At 34.2% G+C, this 25,271-nt stretch overlaps 3 protein-coding genes across 3 annotated transcripts; all 3 read left to right on the top strand.

Annotated features, from left to right (window-relative positions):
- Positions 1-7,050: 7,050 nt before the first annotated feature.
- LOC103401243 (vacuolar lysine transporter YPQ1) lies at positions 7,051-12,291 on the top strand. The gene is made up of 12 exons (XM_008339950.4): positions 7,051-7,604; positions 7,767-7,809; positions 8,045-8,071; positions 8,463-8,561; positions 8,689-8,795; positions 9,837-10,011; positions 10,623-10,724; positions 10,893-10,988; positions 11,190-11,210; positions 11,309-11,367; positions 11,446-11,536; positions 11,890-12,291. The coding sequence occupies exons 1-12, from the start codon at positions 7,381-7,383 to the stop codon at positions 11,992-11,994; spliced, it is 1,149 nt and encodes a 382-aa protein (XP_008338172.3). The 5' UTR covers positions 7,051-7,380; the 3' UTR covers positions 11,995-12,291.
- Positions 12,292-15,139: 2,848 nt separating this feature from the next.
- LOC139191784 (cold shock protein 2-like) lies at positions 15,140-20,202 on the top strand. The gene is made up of 2 exons (XM_070812803.1): positions 15,140-15,243; positions 19,911-20,202. The coding sequence occupies exons 1-2, from the start codon at positions 15,140-15,142 to the stop codon at positions 20,200-20,202; spliced, it is 396 nt and encodes a 131-aa protein (XP_070668904.1).
- A 3,430-nt stretch (positions 20,203-23,632) lies between these two features.
- On the top strand, positions 23,633-24,982 carry LOC103415131 (uncharacterized). Its single transcript, XM_029105590.2, has 2 exons — positions 23,633-24,113; positions 24,195-24,982. Exon 2 carries the CDS (start codon positions 24,203-24,205, stop codon positions 24,881-24,883), a length of 681 nt encoding a protein of 226 aa, XP_028961423.2. The 5' UTR covers positions 23,633-24,113; positions 24,195-24,202; the 3' UTR covers positions 24,884-24,982.
- Positions 24,983-25,271: the final 289 nt, after the last annotated feature.

The raw sequence follows: 25,271 nt of genomic DNA, 5'->3' as shown, positions 1-25,271 counted from the left end.
GAGGTATCTTCAAGGGACTTTAAAGTGTGGCATTACATATACATCTGATACAAATATTCATTTGACTGCATACTCAGACTTGGATTGGGCTGCTGATTTAAACACACAAAGATCAGTGATTGGATATGTAGTATCTCTGGGCAATAACCCTATATCTTAACAGTCCAAGAAACAAACCTCAGTATCTAGGAGCTCAACAGAGGCTAAATATAAGGCACTGGCATATACAGCAGCTGATGTGACTTGGATCAGGTTGTTATTGAAGGATATATGAGTTGTTTTACCTGAGCCACCAACCATTTACTACGATAACATGTTAGCTATTGCTTTAAGTGCCAATCCGATGTATCATTCTCGAATTAAACATCTAGATACAGATTATCACTTCATTCGAGAAAGAGTTCACAAGGGTGACTTGTTGGTTCATTATATGTCCACTGATGAACAAACAGCCGATGTGTTAACCAAAGGCCTTCACAGTCCTACCTTTACTCGACATTGCTTCAATCTCAAGCTCGGTTACCCTAGTTGAGATTGAGGGGGGATGTTAACCTAAATTGACTAAAAATATGAAGTGCCATGTCATCATAAAGGTTGTTAGAATCTGTTGAATGGTTAGGATATGTTGGGATAAGATTGGTTAGTTAATCCTAGTCAGCTAAGATTGTAAGAAGGGCGGTTACTCTTGTATAAAAGAAGAGAATGTGAGACTGCAAGAGTGTATCAAATAATCAAAAGAATGTTCAGATTTTCTCTTAGTTTTCTCTGTGTCTTTCTGCTTCCTTCTTCTTCCTTCCTTTTCTTCTTCGTTTTCTCTTCCTTACTGTGATACAATTGATACTGTTAATAATAGATAGATATGCAGGTGAATTTAAATAAGAGTTGGATGTGTAGAAATCAGTCTAAGCAAAGGGGGTCATATTTGAATACATTAACATTGCCATTTAATTAAGAAAATAACCTAATTTCATCATAGTGCATGAAAAATCAACAATAGCTTAAGGTCATTATTTACGTAGAAATTTGATCTAACAGATTATGGTGAAAAATAACAGTTTTTTACACTTAGTAATGTAGAAAATTAAATGGGTAAATATATCGTTCTACTTTAAAACCAAGGATAATGCATGATACTTTCATTGTAGTTATTAAAACCCTTCTAGCTTCTACTTAGACTTGTGGGAGACATGCATGCAAGCATGCGTGGGAACAATAGCTAGCTGGCAAAATCCAATAGATTACGAGGCTTCTGGCTCCACTTGGAATATATCGGCAGCTACTGTTACAGTATAAATTAGAAAGAGACGTGCACAAAGTTATAGTTTTTCGCTAATCCTATTCGATGTCGACTAAACAGTCATACAGACTGCTTTTGTACAAACAAAACCTTAGTACGCTTGCCGTCTTAACCTCAAATTTTACAAACCCTAGCACTCTTAAACTCAATCATATATATCGTATTCTTCGATCAATACACACACATACAATTGAGTACGAGCATACACTCAAACTTTATCTCAACATGCAAACACACTACGTCCTATTGGATAAGAACGAAATGACATTGACACACGTTTGCGATATGATTATTAGACAAGTTGCAGTGCACCGTCGCCGTTCTTTTTTATCGTTTTCCTCTGCTTTAAGGATCAGATTTCAAAGGGTTATTCTCATCTACACAGCTGTTTGATATTTACTTAAAATTTTCCCTTCCCTTCGTTTTCTTTTTCCATTACAATATTTTTTTTTTTTTGGCCTTTTTAGTATTGTTTTTAACATGAAATGAAGGACACAAATGATGAAAAGGTAAAAGGGGCTGTTACGAACTTTATTGCTCTCTTATCTGAATTACCATCACTGCCTCCCTGTCATAAAATTTGATGAGGTAGACCAGGGCAACATACAGGTTTTTTTGTTATAGGAACAAAAAATAAGGAAGAAGTAAAATGGATGAACCTGGATGAATATGGAGGCTAGGTTCGAGTAAATTATTGGGTATATATTTGGCCAATCTATCTGCTGCATTGTTTGCTGTTGGTTTGTTTGTCTGCATTGCGCATTGAATTTGGCCCTTATTTTGGGTTTGATTCACAGTGGTTATTATTTTTGGATGCGCTTAATGTATGGATGTGTTGTTTCCAAATCAAGAAATTAGTCGGTATATACTATTTTACATATATAAGTAAGAAAAAAAGCTGAAGATAAATCAATTTTTGAACAGTTTCTGCGCGAAGAGTTACAGTTTGGTGATTATTACATGGAATGCAAAGTAAAAATTGAAACACTATTAAGAATATAGATAATTTTCTATAAATAATCAATAAAATAAATTTATCCGACTAGTGTTAGATACACCAAAACAGATGTTGCATTTCAATTTTTGAACTAATTATCTCCTTTGTACGTGATATAACTATACGTATTTTTGTAACTGTTCGTAGTTAAGTCTAATAAAATTCCTATCCTTCGACCAAAAAAAAAACTATACGTATTTTTATCTTACTTTTTTTTAGAAAACTAGATTTTAATCCTTAAATAAGATGAAGTTTAGAAAATTATCTTATACAAGATTAAAAATTGATTTTATTTATAATTTTATGGTGTTCATAAATTAAATTTTATGAAAATATTATAAATTTTAATTCTCATTATGGTAAGTATCTTATATAAGAAAATATTTTCGTAAAGATTTTTCGGTACACATGTTTTTGCATATTTTCTTATGTGCCACTAATTCATTACAATATATTTAGATACAAACATTTCGATACACTAGGTTAGTATAATATGTTTATGTACTAATATTTCGGTACACTAGTTTATTATAATATATTTAGGTACCGATATTTCGGTACACTAGTTTAGTATCATATATTTAGGTACGGAATTTTTCGCTACACTTATGTTTTTGCATATTTTCTTATGTGCCACTAATTCACTACAATATATTTAGGTACGGACATTTACACTAATTTAGTAAAATATATTATGATACGGACGTTTAGATACAATAATTAGAGGAACTAAAATAAATATAATGAATTAAAATGTATAAAATAATACATAATTTTAATTTTAATGTAATGACATTAAATAAGATATCTATTAATTATTAAAATAAAAATATAATAAAATTTGAATTAAGTACACATTAGAGGAATAAAATCAATATCCAATTTAACATCAATTTTTTATTAAATTTTAATTTTCTTCAATTTTATGGCCATCAACTATATTTATCTGTATGCAATATTCATAATCTTATCACTTCAAAAGTAGTTTGCAACTTGCACGAAGGTGGAGTAGGATATTCTACTATATATTTCTTTGATACCACGATCGATAGCAATTGGTGCAGTGCAAAGATAACAGCTCAAACAAAAGAGAGCTGACCATGAATATTATTAGGCTTATTATATTTATACCCCACATATTTTTGAATAAATCTCACATACTTAATACAACCTACATTTACTTTTTCAATTAAAATTTATCTTAATACACCCCATTTACTTCCCTATATTACCCTCCCACCCCATTCAAAACATGCACCTTACATTTTCTATATACACCCCACATTTTTTATACACCCCACATTCTTCACATCTTATAGTACTCAGTCACAATCAAGATTGGAGGAAGATGAGGCTGCTGAGACTCTATTGAAGGTGGCAGACGAGGTAATACGTTGAGGTTTAATGACAAAAATTCGAGGGTAAAAGCAGCAAGGAAAGGAGAACAATCAAAGGGTCTCTTGTAATGTGAATGGCACTAGGACTTTGCCCAAATTGGCAAAAACGTAGTTGAATGTTGATGTAGTTTCATTGCATTTTCAGATGTATGAAAAGAAAAAAACATTTTTATTTACTGGTGTTGAATTGCATAACAGAGATTGTGTTTAGCCATTTTATTACTATTATCATTTCTTTAAATTGGGTTTATGCCGTGAGACGACATACATAAGGAAATATCGTTAATTTCTTCTCACTCCATTCAAGTTCTAATCCCGCAGTTTCATCATTTTCCTTGCATTTGTTGGGAAGACAAAAAAAGTGGATAAATAATACGCTAAAAGTGATTTGGGGTTTATTAAGAAATTTTTTATTAATTTTTTAAAACCTAATAAGGTCAAAATTGGCATTGCATAGTAGAGTGTATATGTCATTTAATATCAAATTTGAATGTGAAGTGTATTCAACAGTACTGGGGTGCTAATAAAAAAAGTCATATTATTATTATTACATTCCTAGTGGATGACTTAACTAGTTTTTAAAGCATACTTAGATTAGAATAAATAAATAAAAAACTCAAAATTGAATTTTGGAGCATGCGATGTAATCGAATATTTCCAAATGCATCAGCAAGTTTTGATCTAGAATCAATTTGATAATGCTTTTACATATTGTCTACTTTCTATTTTTAAAATAAAAGAGGGGAAAAATATGAAAAAAAAAATTGTGAAGGAGACGAGGAAAAGAAAAGAACATTAAAATGAGTCGATCTGCAGAAGGTGTGTTGTTTTTTGTTTAATTATTCGTTTTAGGCAAGTTTGATTGTTTCTGTTCAGAGTGAATCTCCCTTTAATGAGAGAAATATGTTGTTGTCTTTAAAAAACTAACAGTAGTTTAGAATCATTTTCTTTTTTATTTTGCTGGAACCCTTTTCGCGTTCCATAAAATGTAACCATGTTATTTCATATTTTCTTAAAATCATTCCTACTTTTCTTTCCACTCTAAGACTCTCACTGTCACTCATCGTTTTCTAATATCGCTTATCTTTGATCTAAACTTAATAAACAAACAAGGTTAGTATCAAAGAGATATGCTACATGCAAGTAATAAATAAATAAAATATCATAAAAATTTGTAAGCGGTGAAACGAAAAAGAGAAACCCAGATATATATATATATATATATATATATATATATATATATGTACCAGCTGATCTTTGATTGAAGAATGTCGACATGTTCTTGACATCTATGCACCCGGACAAGGATCCTCTTCGGATCTTTTTTGTGGAAATTCGATGATCAATTAATAGTATATGTTCATCGTAAATCGTGCGGTTAGTTTTCGTTAGATACTATTTATATTTATTTCAAAATTTAAAATTTAAAATGATTTATAACATACGATATATGATAAACGGACATGATTGATTTATCATCTGAATCCCCTAAAGAAAATCAGAAGAGGATCCTATTCCTTTGGACCCATCTGCATTATTGAACTTTTCTAGTACTGACTTAGCTCGAGCGTCAATTCATGTCAGTTACAGCTAGCTATGCAAGCATGAGGGGAGGCATATGAAATAAAGATTCGCATTCATGAGGGATTCCTAAATTTAGATTCTTAAAGGCAGTTTAATTTTAAGATTGTTGTTTGAATATAATATATAATTCAAAGATCTTTAATTTCTTTAGGGGGGAAATGATTAATCAATATTCACTAGCGAGAAACAAAATTAAACCGTTGAAGATATGACTTCTCTAATAATTTTTTTTATTCCCACATTTATCTTGCTTTCAAAATTTTAAATTCCTAATTAAGTTAATTTTACCCATAAATCAAGTACCTATTTGGGAATAGTAGGATTTATTTGAAAATGCTTTTAGATCACCAAAAACATTTATAATAATATTTCATAGAAAATATGCACTTACAGGCTTTCTGAAAGTAGCATCTCCTATGTGCTTTCATCTGAAAGCACTTCAACAGCTTTTTAAACAAATACTTTAAAAACAAACATTTGTATAAAAAGTTTCCATAAACACTTTTAGCAATCGGGAGGCTAAGCAACACAATGGATTAGTTATAGTAATTTTATTCAAGTTCATCTTTGACGAGAATTAAATCTAAAATTTCTCGCTTATAAATGAAATAAAATATCACTAGAAACATTTAAACCTAAAACCTTTCACTTACTTAATGACACCCAAAGCAATTTTTTTAAAAGCAATAGCATATATAAAGTATTTTAGCCTTTCTAAGATACATTTCCGCCTATATTTTTGTCCGTTTCAACTACTCATATAGGAATGATTTACCAGTGTGAACTTTTCAAAGCTCTCTTTTATTGACACTAGCCTTCATGCACGTGCTCACACATACATAAAATATTTTTTGAATCACGACGTGTTACGTTCGATTCACACCTTTTAAATGTACTTATATCGTAAATTGACAAAAGGAAAGTCAAATATTTCAATTAAATGAATAATCTTAGATCATCCTAGAAGAAACCCCTCATAAACCAATCAAAGCAGCTGAATTCACATAATAAAATAGACCTCTGTTGAATTTACATTAAGAATAGAGAAAATAATATTTAATAAACAATTGATTAAATCACCTTATTGCTAGCTGATTACGAGGCTAAGCCCACCCCTTTAGTGTAGATAATATCGTTTGTTAAAAAAAAATCATTTGACAACTAATTTAATCACATTATTATGCTGGTGCAAAAAACGTTTTTTATAACCAGCATTACATGCCTCGTAAGATGTTTTGAATGTGTTTAAAAATAAAGAAAATAACATTTAATGAACAATGGATTGAATTACATTATTACTAGCCTATTATAAGGTACTAATTATAAAAATTAAAACAAAATTATTTATTTAAAAACACTGTTAAAATGACGAAAATATTCCTGCCACATTTGATGCATTATTTTGGACTGCTTTTGAAGTTTTTTTGTTTGAAATGCATTTCTGTCCATTTTTTTTATTTTTTATTTTTTATTTGTGAAGCTTGTGATCCCAAAAATAAGTATTCAAAAGCCCTGCCGGCTTTATATATAAGATTAATTAATATTTCTTAGGCAAATAAAAAACATCATGGTATTATATAGAAGGATAATACTATGGAGGCTAAATTTGTAAACTAAATGATATGTCACTAATAGAAGAAACACGTTTATCAACGTTTAAGTAATAAATCAATCATTAATTTTCATATACTTTAGTTTTCAAAACTTTATTTATAAATTTAATCTATCCACCTTTAATCTATATAGAATATGCTCATCACCACACACTCCCCCACCCGGCATACTATTTTCTTTTCCACCAACAAACAGACACATATACTTTTGAGTACATCGGGCTAAAAACTAGGTATGCCACATGTTTAGCATTGCCCTTTTTACATATTTACAATTTGACCCAATAAACAGACAAGACTTTTGGGGGATACTCTAGGCTTCTATATGATTCCTCACTTCCTCTGTAATATGTTGTCTTGTGTTGTGTTTTTTACTTCGTAAGTATTGCTGCCTCTCTCTCTCTCCCCAAAAAACCATTTTCATCAGCTTTGAAAATTGGAAAACCACCAACAAAACAAGACTCAGTAGCCACTCAGTGACGGCCGGAGAGAATGCCTCTCTCTTATTGTGTGGCGGAGAACAAACCATGCTCGCGTTGGATTCAGAAGTATTTCAAGGACTGCCTTTGCAATCTCAACGATGACATCTCGTTTGTTTTTGGTCTGATAAGCTTGGTGTGTTGGGGGGTGGCTGAAGTTCCTCAAATCATCACAAACTTTCAAACCAAGTCCAGCCACGGAGTCTCCCTCGCCTTCCTTTGCACTTGGGTCGCCGGGTTAGTTTTTGACTGACGACTAACTCTTAGTCCAGTAATATTTCATTTCTCAGTGCTCAAATCTCCCTCTTCCCTAAATAGAAAAAGGTGGTTTAAAGTTATGTAATATGTTATTAAAAATTAATTAATTAATTAAAATATTTTCTTTTGGGTTTCATGCAGGGATGTGTTTAATTTATTGGGTTGTTTTCTGGAACCAGCAACGGTGAGTTAACCCAGCAAATTGCTATATATTGTCTTTCTATCTGCCATAGTTATGTTGTTTGTTAGTCTGGTGGTCCAGAAAACCATCAGCGGGTGAGATTGGCTCTGGTTAAAACCATTATCTTTATCTTGATGCATGACAGGGTCTCCACCATATACTGTCAGATTTTTTTTCCGTTAACTTTGTTAAGTTTCTGGTGTAAAATATTTTAATTGTAGCCATTTTTTTTATGCAGTTGCCGACCCAGTTGTACACAGCTCTGGTAATTGCATCTCAAAAAACTTTGGGTTACGCTTCTATATATATTTGCTTTTCATTACAACTTGTAGCAAGAAATGATAAAGTTAAAATTCACGACACGTTAGGCCCATGTCCGAGTCTATAGTAGGACCTAGTTTTTTTTTTATAATATTTGTCCAAATTAATCCCATCAATTTAGGGGAGTCACTGGGCATTAAGTAGTTCATTAATTACTTTAATTTTGTGAATGAGAATTTTAGTTTATGGAGTGAAGGATTACTTTGGTGGCTAGGTTTTTTTTTTTCTTTCAGTCCACCACATTTCAAGTTTAAACTCTCTCCTTATATTAGTAATATCGCTTTTTTAAAAACTTTAGTTTATGACATGTTCTTTTATTTTTCTTTAATTAATAGCTCTACACAGCAAGTACTGTAGTATTAGTATTGCAAAGTGTGTACTATGACTACATCTATACATGGTGGAAATGCCGAAATATCACAGCAAGACAGAAGGTACAACATCCATTTCAATTTTAATTTTTGGCCCTCAATCCATCAATTATTTTCTGAATTATTGTTATTAACTGAAGCCGGCCGGCTGGTAATACGAGGGTCTAATGATCAATTATCATGTAATTAGGATGAAGAAGAGAATAAAAAACCATTGAATCCAAAGTTGGCTGATTCAGGCATTCCAATACCAAGTGCTTCACTCAAAGCCACTCCTAAAAGGGAGTTCTACTATACGTATGTAACCTCCTACAACTTCCACAGATATATGTTCCATAATTATGTGTATCTTAACTTAATTGATAAAACAGAGATTCTTGTTAATCAATTGGAATACTTTGGATGCGGTCCCTAATCCTTAACATTCTTTGACTAAAAGCTTAATAGTATTCAAAGTTTGATCGATCAAAGTCCCTTTACTTTGTACACCTCATTATATTACAATTAATAGTTATATTTTTATAGTTTTGACATTAATTGTTTGATATTTTATGAGATATATAATCCTATAAATTTAAAATCCCTCATTATAATACTATTAGAAATGGTTACAATAAAAAAACTCAAACATTTTGATTGAATAAATGGATAAAAACTATGTAAAAATAAGAAATAATAAATGGCAAAAGAATGTATCCATAGTGTTAAAAAAATTGGTACATTTCACATATAACAAAGTGGTACATTAATAAAGAAGAATGAGTACATTATAAATAAATTAGGGTACAAATAAAAGATTAAAAAATTATGAGTACAAATGAATTTTTAAAAATATAGGCGCTAAAAGAAATTAATACATAGGTACAAAAAAAACTAAAAATAAAATACTACAAATTTAAAAAAAAATGTTGCAAATTAAAAGTGGGTACAAACTAAAAATATAAATACATGATACAAAGTTTAGGCATAAAACATAAATATACCATATATAATTTTTCTATCACTGATTAAATATACAATGTCACGTGACGGTATACACATAAGTACAAACATAATTAAAACTTTAAAAAATATGGGCACAAAAAGAAACTAATATATGGGCACAACTAAAACTAAAAATATATGATAAAAAATTTAACCATAAATATAAATATACTAATTGTAACATTTTTAACACTAAAGGAATATATTTAAAATTAAAAAAACATTATTATTCAAATAATTAATGATGTTATTAATACCCAAGAATCTTGATCAAAAATTAAAAATAAATAAAATTTTAATCAATAAAATAGCAAAAAGAATAATGTAAACCTAATTTCTCCTTAATTTTTTCAGGTCAGCGAGATCTTTGGCTGGCAGTGGCACTCCGCCGTTTCGAACGTATATGAGGGCAGCTAGAAGTGGCCCTTCTGCAATGACAATAGACAGTGACTCATCTTCTGAGGATGAGTCAGCTCCAGTTACATCCAACAAGAACTCTGTTACCCAGCCTAGGCCAATCCCAAGATTGGTGAGCCTCACAAATCTAGTTTCCGACTTATGGTCATTTTATACATGGAGGCAGATTGTCTGCCGTTCTATTTGGATGTCATTTTTATCCCTTCTTATTTTGTACAGTCATGGTTAAATTACGTCAACATTTTATATTAAGTCTTTATAGAGATAATAAGAAAAAAAACAATAAGAATATAAAATGTTGACATGGCTTAACCGTGACCATACATATAAGAGGGGATGAGAAGGTCACCCAAACAGAAGGGCAGACAATCTGTCTCCTTTATACATTGCCTAAGGGATGTGCTATTCACACACTCCATTTTACTTCTCACGTACCCTTGATAATTTTTGTCTGTGATCTTCTTCAATTCATCCGATCCGACGGTCAAAAATTAAAAAGGTGTGAGAGAAGTAAAATAGGATGTGTGGATATCACATCCTTGCCTAAAACTATTCACCTTTAATAACAATTGTTACATTTTGTGTCACATCAGTTAGTAATGACGAGTTGACATATATATGTAGTCCTACTCTTTAAAAAATAGCAAAACATAATTAATTAACACATGTTTCCTATACTATATTGTTTTGATTTGCTCACCACTTTGTGTACTATAATTCCAGGCAGGGTACGGAACATTTCTAGCAACATCGCTTAACTTGCCTTCACAAACAAAGGGTTTGGCACAAGTATACCTGGGAGTAACTGGGAGGAAACTCTTGCAGGTACGATTGACGGTCACACGAACTATATTTATCTATTAATACCGCTTATGTGAAAATTCACATGATCCTTAATTAGTCTAGATTTACACTGTTATGTTGTTTAACAATCCAACGAGAACATTTTTTTCATCCAAAATAGTCCTTATATATATATTAGTGTTTGTACAGGAACACTCAGTTGAGCATAGTACCTTTGGTCAATGGCTGGGCTGGCTAATGGCTGCTATATACATGGGCGGTCGACTCCCTCAGATTTGGTTAAATGTGCGTATACATTTTACTAAATAAGGAGTTATCCTTAGCCTTTGAATTAAATAGGCACAGCTGATATATAAAGGAGATGCACTTCTTACTGTTTTTTATTCATTCGTATCTCTGCCACTATCAAAACGTTTATTTTACCCTATTTATCGATTTTGTTTTGGACGTTCCTAACTTAGTCGCTGTGTGATTTACATTGGCCAGATTAAAAGAGGAAGTGTGGAGGTAATTCTTTACTTTTTGATTCCTTTTGTAATTGTATTTAATTGCATATGATCAGTATATAATCCAGCTGTTTAAAACTATTGGTTTTGTGCATACAGGGATTGAATCCTCTAATGTTCGTCTTTGCACTGATCGCAAATGTCACTTATGTGGGAAGGTATGCAGTACTCCCTCTACTTTTATCTTCATTTCCTCATGCTTCTCAATTAATTTGTTTGAATATTCCAATTTGCAGCATACTTGTAAGAACTACCAAGTGGGACAGCATTCAGGCCAACATGCCATGGTTGCTCGATGCTGCAGTTTGTGTGGCACTTGACTTATTTGTATCCTTTGCTAGTCCTCATGCATATTAAAACAGTTCAACTTTATGATACATTTAGTAATTACAACATCTACGATATTTACTGATCACTTTGTTAGCACATCTTTAACGTAAGTGAAATGTGAGGAATGTGACCAGATGTGGTCGGTGAATATGACAGATAAAAGCATGTGTTATAATAGTCCCAACTTTATGTTACATTTAGTAATTACTGTACTTACTATACTTACCGATTACTTTGTTCCCTGGTCTTTTACATAAGTGAAATGTGAGAAATGTGGCCAACAATGTGATTGGTAATTGTAAGTATGATACATATGATTTAATGATATCCCTTGACAAGCATAACAACAGATAATTTTGCAGTACATATACTATAAACACTGGAGGAAAGGGACTACAAGAGGTGAAGAAGACTACACGTACTATAAGGAAGCAAATCATGCTGCAGCTTCTTGAAAGCACTTGCATGCTGAAATCATATCCAAATCTAGAGCACCATAATTAATCTTTCTATCTCCTTATTATTGCTCGGGTTGTTCTTGTCGAGTGAATGATCATAATCTGTATTTTAATTTTGTCGAATTAGGAATTTCCTTTTTTAATTTGTTTCTTGGGAGCATGATCATCGTAAGTTACGAATGTGAGAATGCTGACAGCGATTGTGAGTCAGGTCAAGCAGTAGCAGTAATGGGCTTGAGGCCTTCTCCCCCGTTGACAGTGATAAATAGTATGTTTACGTGGCTTTAGTCTTAACTGATGATGCTGTTTAATTTATTTACCAGGGAAAGCCATTTTCATCACCTAACACGTTTGGTGGGTATCACCAATGCAATTACATAATTGTGTCGCTAGACCAACGCAAACCTATGGACCTAAATTCAAATATTCAGGTCCACTAAAGAACATAATTCATCTATGTGAACAGTGAATTTCACCAACCCTCAAAAACCTAAATTAAATTAAGTGCAACCGTTTAATGCTAATTTTTTTGGGCAAGAAATTTTTTCTAACTTTGTGTTATCGTAATTCAATTTATGAATGTTTTAACTTTAAAAAAAAAATCTGAAATTTTCAATATTGAACAAATAACATTAATCAACCACTCAACCAACCAAATCAATCAAATTTCAGTATAGAAACCAACCAATCACTCAACGAACCGAACAAATCAATGGGTACATATAAAGTGTGGGATAATTGTTTACACTGGATCTATTCTAATTATTATATTATTTTGACCTTTGGATCTAAATTTCAGGCGTTGGATCTTTTTTTACGTTTGATTTAAAAAAAAATAATTTGAACCATTAGATCAAAATAAAAAAATTGCTAAAAATTTGAATTTAAGAGTGTTCAGGGCAATTGTGTTTAGGCTACAAATAAAAATAAGGAAAACTAATGAAAAACGCTTGAAAACTTTAAGTTTTAACAATAAGGACAAAATAAAGGATAAAGTGAATAGTACCATGATTGACTTTTTAGTGTAAAAATTGGTTTTTCGTTAAAGTGAACAGTACTTAGAGTTTTTCGTTAAATTTCCCATAAAAATAAGGTGTACTATGGGGCAGAACTACTTTTATCTACACAAAATTGCACAACTCCTATCCACCTTCGAAACCTAATTGAGGATCATATCTTGGGTCTAGGATGACTAGCTCACTCCACTCTAACTCATCCGAGGGCACAAATAGATTCCTCCCTCAAGTGCATTTGCCTCGTAGACAACTTACCCATAAAATATCTCGCTTCCTTAAATGTCGACGTACACGTCATATAACACGTTATTATCACCACTGCGATCGTGCGAACCGCCATAAAACACAACCGAGGTCCACAAACCAAGAATTATAGTCACTGTCACACCAAATGACTGATATACTCGTGCTTTAGCTCATAGTAAGATCGATGTTTCTCTTTCTTCGTTATTTATAAGAAGAACCAGACGTCTTCAAGCTCACGACCTTTGTTAAACTCAATCTCTACGATTAAACAAAACCTTAAGTGGTTCTTCAATCAACTCAACTGTTTTTTAGTACAAACCCAATGGCTCTTCAACAAACCTTCAGCTACAACCTCAAAGCCTTCATTCAAAGCAAACACTACCTACGTTCCCTAAGATCTAAAACTCTTATATCTTTGCAACACCATGGTATGATTCGATTAATGTGTCATTCTGATCACCTTGATTTCCTTACTGAGGCATATGTTCTGTACTAAGTCCAATGTGATACCACTAATCTCAGTGGACTCCTTTAGCATTATCTCACCCTTTATAGCCTAAATCTTGCAATAGTTTTACTGACTTCTTTACATTTTCAGTCAATTTACATATCTAGTCATGTAGCTCGGCTCATCGGCCTAGATTCGACTTTTATAAACATTTGTAATCTTGACTCCATCATGAAATGATTACATTCTGTTTTTTTTTTCCTTATTAGTTTCCAATACTTTTTGTTTGCATTTGAGGTAAAAACAGAAAAGTTACATTGAATTTTAAGTCCTTGTTTGCTCGAGGCATAAAAAAGAACTTATATGAATTAGCATCCCACCCAGTGCATAATCATTTGGTTAAGAAGTCAACACGCAACCTTCTCATACATTCAAACACAAACACTGTCGGTTGACAACCTCCAATAGTAGCACACATATTCTCTCTTTTTCTTAAGCCATTCCACGATACTGAGACTGAAATCAACATTTGAGAAAAATACATGTTAAATCCAATCCAGACTCCCTTATAGTTTTGACACCAACAAGTTGCCCACGCATCTGTGTTACTATCTTAACCACTTACTCTGCATTTGAAGGATAAATTGAAAAGTACTAGAGATTCTAAAATGACAATCGGATATATTATTTTGGTTATTCGATCTAGTATATAAGCTAAACCCTAGACTACTCTCTTTACTTTGGTCATGCCTTTATATGATGTGGAGTTTGGGCTCCCTTCACATTACTCTTTGCCTTTAGGAATAATGAAAAAGTGGAAATGTATTTGCACTAAATATTGAGATATATTACTATATTAGCCTTCAAGAATCAATATTGCTGATGTTTTAAGAGTTGGACAAAGAATTATCATTCAGTGAACAATTTAAGTTATTTCTGCTCTTTTTGTAGTCCCAAACTTCTAATGCTTAGAGCCAGAGCTGCTTGTATGACTTAAGAGAGAAATTTAATCAAATCTGTGTAATTGTAATTAAATATTGTTCTCTTTTATTGAAGAAAAGTAGTAGCGCCGGTACCAGAGATACGGTTCTGTTCATGTTTCGTTCATTTGCATTTAGTTGTTTGATTGATTTTTCCAAGAGGGAGGGAGGTCTCTAACAAAATAAAGTCTTTCTTATAGACTAAATCGTGCAATATGTGTGTGTGTGTGTGTAATATGAATAATCTTGGTATATACGTGACTATAACCACATCGACCATATCAATGACAAAAAAAGAGTTTAAATACCTTAATCCCACTCCAACTAATACTGAGGTCTTTTGTGAAAAAACCCCACATCTGACGGATTATGCAAGTGGTAATTACCAAGTTGGGGACAATATCGGTGTTTTTGGAAGTGTGTTGTATAACCCGTCTCTCTGATAATTCTATATGGTATCAAAGTCAAGGAGCAGGCCTGTACTGTACCGCCACGTGATGGGTGGGTCCCCTTGGTCCCGCACAATGATGATGGGTTCTTTGGCCCCTCGTGTAAGGTGAGTCCCTTTGGCTCCACGTGGTTGTCGATGTGTGGATCTCCCACGTGTGACCCACTAATTGGGCCCCAAGTGAGTGGGTGTATTGAAATGTCCCACATCGACCGTATCAATGATAAAAGAAGAGTTTAAATACCCTAATCCCACACTAACTAATACCGAGACCTTTTGTGATAAAACCTCATACCTTACGGATTGTGCAGGTGGTAATTACCAAGTTGGGGACAATATCGGTGTTGTTGAAAGTGGGTCGTATAACCCGTCTCTCTGATAATTCTATATGGTATCATAGTCAGGGAGCGGGCTCGTACCATACTGCCACGTGATGGGTGGGTCCCTTTGGCCCTGCACAATGATGGTGAGTTTCTTGGCCCCACGTGTAGGGTGAGTCTCCTTGGCTCCACGTGGTTGTCGATTGGAGAGCCTGTACTGCCACTTGATGAGTGGGTCCCCTTGGCCCCACGCGATGATGGTGGGTTCTTTGGCCCCGCATGTAGGGTGAGTCCCCTTGGCTCCATGTGGTTGTCAATGTGTGGATCTCCCACGTGTGACCTACTAATTAAGTCCTATGTGAGGGGGCATGTTAAAATGTCCCACATCGACTGTATTAATGACAAAAGAAGAGTTTAAATACCCTAATCCCACTCCAACTAATACTGATGTCTTTTGTGATAAAACCTCACACCTGACAGATTGTGCCAGTGATAATTACCAAGTTAGGGATAACATCGGTATTGTTGGAAGTGGACCATATGGCCCATCTCTCTGATAATTCTGCAAAGAATTGGAGCTGTCCTTTAAGATGGCATTGGTGATATCGCTTCATAAGTAGAACCTGATAGTAGGGATGGATATGAGGACGGGCTTGGACTTGCAAGTTAATCATCTAGCGAAGTAGAACTTAATAGTAGGGATGGATATGAGGACGGGCTTAGACTTGCAAGTGAATAATCTAGCGAGGAAGACAAAGGTCAGAAGGAGATGGGTTCGGACCTGCAGCCGAATCATTTAATGAGGCTTGTACGCGACCGAATTTTTTAGTACGAGGGCATTAATCCTTTAGTTCCCTCCAATATTTACAAAGTAAAGTATGTCATTCACAAAGAAAATGTGGAATTAGCAATGAGTGGTATGAGTACAAGCTACAAATGCAATAAGATTTATAGTGTGATCAAACTTATATAAAACAGTTAGTTTACTAGAGGTAAGACATGAAATAGATTTCAGCATATAGTTAATTAGACATGAAGTAGCTTTCTTGTATCTTACCTTTACTTTATAGAGAATTCAATTTCTCAAGAAAAGCATATGGCCTGAAATATTCATTTCTAGTGTTGCAAAAGAAATGGGATTGTGAGGTAAACTATCTTTCACAAAAAATTTGCCTCCATCTTTCACAAAGGATCTTATGAGCTCTTTGTTTGATTGGGACAAAAGATCTTTTTTAGATCATATTGTCCTTAGATCAAGGACCAGACAATCTAGACTACTAAAATTGAATATGTCGGCCTTCATTAACTCATTCTATTGACCTACTTCACACATATCAAAACTTCTGATCTCTCTTCCACACAAATAAGGACCCAATTTTTTTAGTTCTTGGCTTCCGGACAACAAGATCTGAAGAGGAGCCAAATTCGTTTGATTGCATATCAAGTCTAGGAATAAATTTTGCAAAGTTTAATTTCTGGGCCCGACATTCAGAGCCTTGTTGAAACAAGCCTACAGGGGCAACCTTCCACAAACGCGTTAAGCCCATGTATATAATATACAAATATTTCAGGGTTTGGGTTTGGATAATGTATGGCATTGGACAGTGAATGAGAGCCTAGATTACCGATCAAGAAAGCAAAAAACAGAGAGATCATCCAATTAATGTAGTTGAGAACTTTGATGGAATTTTTCATCTATCTTTACATGCTTCTGAACTACGGAGATGCAATTTCAACCTAGATAAGAAAATGTGCAATCCAAAAGTTCTTTCTACACGCACATAGTTTCAGTTGTTTAAATAGATATGAAGTACTTGACATCTTCTTTGAAAATAGTTACTTGTAATTGTCTATTATTACAATTTCTGACGTGGTAGTTTCTTTAATAAATTTTCTTTGTATATATACATATACCCATTGTTAAAAAAAAAAAAATGGAGATCCCTTTGCATAAAGGGTGTATATATATATATATATATATATATATATATATATATATTACTATGACTTGGGCATAATTTGGGAAGGGGCCAAACAGGGTTTTGTTTGGATAACTTGACTTAATCAAAGAGAACCCTCACAAATGGACTTTAGCCATTTAGCTACCATTTTTTGAAAGCAAACAACTACTAGTCCTTATGCTAGTTGACGTGGCTAGTAACACTATTCGTACTAAATAATGTTCAAGGTAATCTGAGGGAGGATTCATTTTTCTTTGAATTGTAACTTACTAGACAAGGATGAACTAGCCGATGTAACAACTCAGTATACATAGTAACTCAGCTGCTAGGGTCTTGTAGGTATGTGGTCAGTGTTTTCATGTTCCAAATGCATATAAAAAGCTCGATTTCTACATTTTCTATTAGACCATCCACTGTTCGATTAAGATTTACTCAATATAAGGATTTAACTAACTGCACCTGACAATTGACTTTGTAACTCATAATATACACATATAACCCTAGGAGTTCACATTAACCTCCCATGTTTGATCGCGGTTTTTAGATGAAGAAAAACACTTTGATAAGCAGACTAAGCTTGACAATCTACAATATATTAATACATGCACAATTAGTTTATGCATAAAAGTGATCCAAATTCACTAATTAAACATTTAATCCCAATAAAAGGGACGCAACTAACAATAGTCCCGTGCATGGCTGCAACGCCAAGATCCCGCGGCCAGAAAAACTGGTTCTTGGTTCTTGGTTCTCGATCGGAGAGCATTTAATTTCTCCTTCACAACCCTACAACTCCAACGTCCCATGATGCCTAATTTAAAATATTGTGAGTTGGCGGTCACATCAAAGTTTTGAGAGCTAGTAGCATTATCGTTCTTGTGATTTCGCTTTAGAATTTTGGAGCTTCAATTCTCTTCTGTGATATCAAAACAACTTTTACAAGATCGAAGATTAACCTAATTATAAATCACAACTACAGTAAACATTCATGCCGTGAGTTGAATGAACAATTGAACAAGAAGCAAACATTTAGAAACCAATGAAGATGAAATCATGATCGATCAAAGTAGTCCTTTTCTTCTCTATCAGCTGAAAGCTCTATGTTCAACTAATAATAGGCTTTAGTTCAACAGTACCTTTGTGTGAGAGCAAATGTCACTTTTTCTGCCATACGATTCTCTTAATAAAATTCATATAGAAAACCAACATAATCTCATTGTTAAGTTCTAAGTGGCAAGATTATCAGTTTTCATATATATTCAAATTAATTTCACCAAATGGATAAGTACGTAATCATCTTTTAATAAGACTTTTCTATACCAATGTAAATCACAAGTGCCAGTCTAAAGTTCTTAGATTTATGCTTGTATTCTACCATCTTATTTTCAATTTTTTTAGGTTTCAACAAGTTAATCGATGTGCGCATGCTGATACATAATTTGTGAATTTAGCATTATTGCTATGAAAACTATTCTCTTTTTCGCATACGAGCTAGATTGTTTTGCAACCCTATAAAATAAATTAATAAATCATTAATTACTTTTATTGAATTGCTTTTTAAATCACACATGAAGGTATGAACAACATATGCACTGGATCCAGTTAATCGTAGTATATACACGCACATATACATATATATATGCATGTCAACCATATTTGTATTTTAGAATTTTAAAGGAGTTCAAAGACAATTAAAGTAACGACTAGATGTGCAGGAATTTTGCTACTTCTGACTAGTTGAATTTGTCTTCATACTAGATTTCTAGCAATCTCTAGGAATCAGCATTGGTAATCAAACATATAGACCAAATAAAATCATGTATTAAAGAGAACAAGGGTGACCCAGTGACTTAGAAGAGATTCTTTAGCTATTTTTGGTGGTCTGTTCTCGTGTATCTATTTTTCTTATCAGGATGGAAACCAAGTTTTTGTCTTGTTTAATTTTACAGCATATCGCTATTTTATATCTGATACAAGAAAATCAGCATATTACATATTTAATGACTAATATATCTAATACAAGCGTGCATATGTTGTGACTAATATCTAATAAAAGAAAATCATCATATTGCATAAGATAGGTGTCTTCTGTTGATACAATAAGGACTGGAATCGTTCATGAAAATACATAGAGAGAGGTTTACCCTATGAATAACTCGTTGAAAATGCACAATTTTCTATTGTATCAATTTCATATTTTGTTTTTCTAGTGTGAGAGAGAGTTTGTGCTTTCTTACATGATTTAATGATGGATAATCTAGGATTTTTAATACTTATGTGGTTTTATAAGGACTAAGGGCCAGTTTGGGAGTGACCCTTTAAAAAAAATAAAAAATTTTGCTGTAGTTTAATAATAATCAACTGTGACATAAAAGCGTTGGATAAACTGTATTCTTAAAATTGTTATGAATATGAAAAGCAGTATAAAAGGGTTTGGTAAATTATAATGTAGAACTGATATAAATTTATATACTGACAAAATTGGACATGGTAGTGGGGATGGTGGCAAGGGCAGTGGTGGTGATGTTGGTGGTTGTGGTGGTGGTGGTAGTGGTGATGGCAACAACAAAAGTGGAGGTATGCTAGTAGAGCCACACAACAGTGACAATATTGGTGATTGTGGTTGTGGTGGTTGCTATGGTTATGGTGGTAATGGAGGCGGTGGCGGTGGCAACGATAGTGGTGGCAATGGTGGTCATAGCGGTTGTGATGGCTGTTGTGGAGGAGGAGGAGGTGGTGGTGGTAGCAATAATGGTTGTGGTAATGACAATGGTGGTGTAAGGTGAGTGTTTGTAGTGGTAATTGGTGGTCATTTTGTTCTCTAAGAGATAAAATGAGTGTGGAAGGTTAAACTAACTAGGGTATCATATGAATTGAAAATTAATGAGGGTATTACAGGAATTGAAAATATTCATTAAAGACTCAACTCTGTTTTTTATTAAAGCAACTTTTAAAAGCTCTCACATGTTACTTTTAAAAGCTATTGTCTGGAGGGTATTGCTTTTAAAATAAGCAGGATATATCATTTTTGTCAAAAACTTTTTTATTACTCAACTTTAAAGTGAATGAGTTGTTGGTAAGAAAAAAAGTACTACCAAACGAGGCTTAAGAAAGCTTGCTGTGCATGGTGCATTCTCCCACCTCGTTGTTCCTGTATGAGCTTGGAGATGAAATGTTATTTCTCTACTTATTAAAGAGGTGTGCAGCTCTAGGTTAAAACGTGATCACGTTTGATTCAGTCAACTCAGCTTTGAGTTTTGGTTGTTTTCTAAGTGTCCTATTTGGTTTGTAAGGGAAAAGGGAAAAAGGAGTATGTTCTCTCTCAAGCTTTCCTATGTGGAGTTAGAACATGGGCTTCGATTTTTGGTGATCCAAAGCAGCAAAAAATCTTCCACAACCTTAATTTTACGTAGGCCCAATGAACTTACGTAACGATCCACACCACTATTCAATTAGCAAGCCCCGTTACATGGCTTGGCCCACTTAAGCACGTTGCGTGATTGGTGAGATTTATTATAACGGTAATATTATAATATGGCTTGGCATGATAAGTATACGTAATTTGCATGGGCTTGTCACAATTTATAAATGTCCAATTTATAAACTATTATTTATTAGCATGCCATGATTGTAAATTTACATACCCCTCATTTCGCATTTTGGTGCATGAATTTAAACTCAGCTTGTGATGTATACGCAACGATTGGCTTTGGACTTATGGGTGAAATTTTTTGCCCCTTACAGTCATAAAACCCAATACATAAGACAAGATCTTGAACTCCACAATTTTCACAATAAAATAAAACAGATCATAAACGATAATATGTCAATTAATCCCATGATAACATAATTAAATCGACAGTAACCCACATTAAAATTCCTCATACTTTAATTCAATGTCAACACTATCATACATGCATGTTTCCATCAAGGTTACATCCAAACAATCTATATCATTCCATACAAGGTTTACGCATAGACAAGTCTATTCATACATTTCTTGTATAAATGCATCAATATAAAATTAAAGTACGGCCTAAAAAATAGACAAGAGATTTCAGTTCTCCACAAATTGTGTCAATGGTAGAAGCCACAATAAGGTCGAATGATAATGATCAAATCAAATGCAATTTGAAAACTCACATACCAGTACACCATCCAACACATAATCCATCTCAAAATTTTTTTTTTTTTGAACAAGCGATATTACTTACACTAAAGGAAAACGAGTGACTTAGCCTCATAATGTGTAGCAATAATGTGGTTCAAATTCGATTTTGGCGAGAATCAAACCTAATTCATCTTAATTATTTTATGTAGTTGGTTGAAACCTTAACCCCATAAGTCCTTATAATTATATGCCATCGTTATTATTAGTTGAAAAATGATTATTCACGGGCTACACGAAATATTAATTCAAAATGTCAAATTTATGAAACCAATCCGATGGAAAAGAGTTGTCAATGTATGTTATTCAAAGTTGGTGCCATTGCTATACAATAATTCCAATATCAAAGATGATTATATCAACATGAATCAACCATTCCAAACCCAATTACTCATATATACGGCAATCCCAAAATCTTATTACATATATGGTGTAATCAAAACTATCAAATTGAATTTTAATGTGAGCCAAAATATATTTACATGCTCTTGATAATTAGTTTTAGCAGTGCAGCACATATTACTTCAATTCAGAAATCGATAAAAACGCATATGTCGCATTGAATTAGCCGCACAATAGGCAAAGGCCAAAACTTGATTATTGTACAAACTTGACATGCATATTACAGCAAAACCAAGCAAGGTCATATCAAATTATCATCGACAAACGATACCACATCAAAATCATTACTCATAAGTGAGGCCACATCGAAACCATATCGTTCGTAAGCGAGAATCACACCCACCAACGACCAATTAATACATCAACCCAAACCCGCAGATCTTGCCCAAATCAAGGAAATAGGCCCTGTGAGGTAATAGTTCTCGAGTTTTGAACGGTGGCTGCATTAAAGCCATGAAAATTCGTTGCCCACAAAATGGTGGGGGATGCAGAGGTGTTTAGCAGCACCAAGGACAGGAGAGAAAAGGGAAAAACAAAGGGAGGGTCGCGGAGGAGCGGTTGGGGGAAGGGAGGATGGAAACTGGGGAGTGGAGACGAAGGTGAGAGGTTAGGAGGAGGGGAGGCCCTAGAAGAAGGGAGGAGAGGCTGCCGCCACCCAAGCCAAAGTAAGGGACCAGTTGCTAAGACTTTTGCAGAGTTAGGATTTCTGGTTGCAGAGGGAGAGAAAGGAGGCTACTTGCTATCACATTCCTGTAATTTATCTATAAACGCGATTCTACAATACCCTATACATAAAAGAGGGTACCAATACTCTTTGTTTTAATAAAATTACACAGTAATCATAAAAATTTATTATTTAACGTTACTGTTGTAAATAGTATAATAATGTATGCCCACATGCATACAGTAGACATATCATATGCTTAATAGTGTTTTTGTTTGTTTCCATGGTGATGCTCTATAAATAGAGCTTTACGAATGTTCAACTAAGCAGAGAGAAAAGGAAGAGAAAAATATCTAATAGTAATAATATACATTACTTCCTCTGCAACAGCTTGTGTTGGTATAATACTCTGCAACTGCTTCGTTCCTGTCCCGAATGAAGGTTATCTCTCTATAACTTTTACATTTTTATAACACGTTATCAGCACGAGTCTCTAAGTATAACCATGTCTCATTTACATTCACTAAACAATAAAGGAAATCATTCTCTCATTTCTCTCCGCCGAACGAAAAAAAAAAAAATGTTTCCTCTAAGGTTTTTCCTGTTCATCTTCTTCATCTGCCTCAACTGCGCGGTATATCCTCGTGACGAACTATTTGCTCCATGCCTGCTCGTAGTTCTCCAACTAGCGGTTACATACATCTTTGATTACTTGTTTGGTTTGAATATTGATTACTAACATAGTATTTATATTGATTTTACTGCAATCCAAGATGGTGCGGTACAATCGCCCATCTTGAACTGCAAATTTCATCTTACTGCGATCCAAGATGGTGCGGTATCATCGCCTATCTTGGACTGCAGATCTACTTTTACTGCAAATTTCAGGTGGAGCGGTATAATCGCCCTCCTTGCTCTTCAAATTTAAATTTACTTGTTATTTAATTTCATTGCAATTTTAGGTGGTGCGGTATAATCGCCCTCCTTGTTCTCCAAATTTAAATTTACCTGTTATTTAATTTTACTGCAAATTTCAGGTGGAGCGGTATAATCGCCCTCCTTGTTCTCCAAATTTAAATTTACCTGTTATTTAATTTTACTGCAAATTTCAGGTGGAACGGTATAATCGCCCTCCTTGCTCTTCAAATTTAAATTTACCTGTTATTTAATTTCATTGCAATTTTAGGTGGTGCGGTATAATCGCCCTCCTTGTTCTCCAAATTTAAATTTACCTGTTGTTTAATTTCATTGCAATTTTAGGTGGTGCAGTATAATCGCCCACCCTGCTCTGCGTATTTCAATTTTCTTGCTACTTGAGTGGTGCGGACTAATCGCCCATTCCATGTTACATTCTTTCAATGAGAATGGTGCGGTACAATCGCCCTTCTCATTCACCCTGAAAATCTCGAGCCAGAAGTTTCGAGTGCTTATCATTTTGGCCTGAAGATCAAAATGAAAAATTTGTAAGAACCAGAAGTTCTAACATCACATTCCTCTAGGAATACATATTACTGCAAGTTCTTACACATCTCATTTTCTTTCAGAAAAGAAAATGACGAACTTGGCTAAGCTTGAATATGCTGCCCTGGACATTACCGGGAAGAATTACCTTACTTGGGTACTTGATACCAAGATCCATCTGGAAGCAGGGAATCTTGGAGATACCATCAGGGAAGAAAGCAGCTTATCTTCTCAAAATCGGGCGAAGGCTATGATCTTTATTCGCCGCCATCTTGATGAGGCACTAAAGAGTGAGTACTTAACGGTTGAAGATCCGTTAGCTCTCTGGGAGGCCTTGCGAAGCAGATATAATCACCAGACAACGGTGATTCTTCCAAAAGCTCGCTATGAGTGGTCTCACCTGAGAATTCAGGATTTCAAATCAGTGGCGGAGTACAATTATGCGTTGTTCAGGATTACCTCTCAGATGAAGCTCTGTGGGGATACCATTACTGATGAAATATTGCTGGAAAAGACTTACAGCACATTTCATGCCAATAACGTGCTCCTGCAGCAGCAGTATAGAGCGCGAGGCTACACTGAATACAACCAGCTGATATCTGTGCTCCTGGTAGCTGAACAGAACAATGAGCTCCTGATGAAAAACCATAATTCCCGACCTACTGGATCTGCACCATTCCCAGAAGTAAATGATACTTCCCTTGAAGTGAACGCCACATCCTCTGGTGGTAATTATCATAAACAAGGACGTGGCCACAAACGAGGTCGATAGAATAAGAAAGGCAAGAACCATGGTGGTCAGTTTCACAACCAGGTTCAGAGGCATAATTCTGGCCCGAGCTTCAAAAATGTGAATCGTCACAAAGGCAAAGCTAACATGACCAATGCTCCTAGGAACTCTGAAGGAGCCTGCCATAGGTGTGGTGGCAATGGACATTGGGTGCGAACTTGTCGTACCCCAAAACATCTGGTGGAGTTGTATCAAGCCTCCCTCAAGAAGAAGGGTGTCGAGACCAATTTTCTCGACCAGGCTAAACCAATGGATATACCTGATCCAGTGTTTGATTTATCAGGGCAATTTGACACAACTCACCTAGATGTTTCAGACTTCATTACGGAAAGGGGGAATGAAGTATATCGGTCCGACTAAATCGTTTATG

Source organism: Malus domestica, chromosome 15 (assembly GCF_042453785.1).
Source record: "Malus domestica chromosome 15, GDT2T_hap1".
Lineage (NCBI taxonomy): Eukaryota > Viridiplantae > Streptophyta > Magnoliopsida > Rosales > Rosaceae > Malus > Malus domestica.
Note: the sequence above shows the minus strand (reverse complement) of the source record. Positions and strands in the feature narration are given on the sequence as shown.

What these genes read in the sequence shown, in the direction of transcription:
- LOC103415131 (XM_029105590.2), top strand. Translation starts at nt 24,203, where the DNA reads ATGACGAACTTGGCTAAGCTTGAATATGCTGCCCTGGACATTACCGGG.
- LOC103401243 (XM_008339950.4), top strand. Translation starts at nt 7,381, where the DNA reads ATGCCTCTCTCTTATTGTGTGGCGGAGAACAAACCATGCTCGCGTTGG. An exon ending in TCCCTCAGATTTGGTTAAAT is followed by an intron (nt 10,989 to 11,189) that starts GTGCGTATACAT and finishes TACATTGGCCAG; the next exon opens with ATTAAAAGAGGAAGTGTGGA. An exon ending in AATGTCACTTATGTGGGAAG is followed by an intron (nt 11,368 to 11,445) that starts GTATGCAGTACT and finishes TCCAATTTGCAG; the next exon opens with CATACTTGTAAGAACTACCA.
- LOC139191784 (XM_070812803.1), top strand. Translation starts at nt 15,140, where the DNA reads ATGGTATCAAAGTCAAGGAGCAGGCCTGTACTGTACCGCCACGTGATG. An exon ending in TCTTTGGCCCCTCGTGTAAG is followed by an intron (nt 15,244 to 19,910) that starts GTGAGTCCCTTT and finishes TGGACATGGTAG; the next exon opens with TGGGGATGGTGGCAAGGGCA.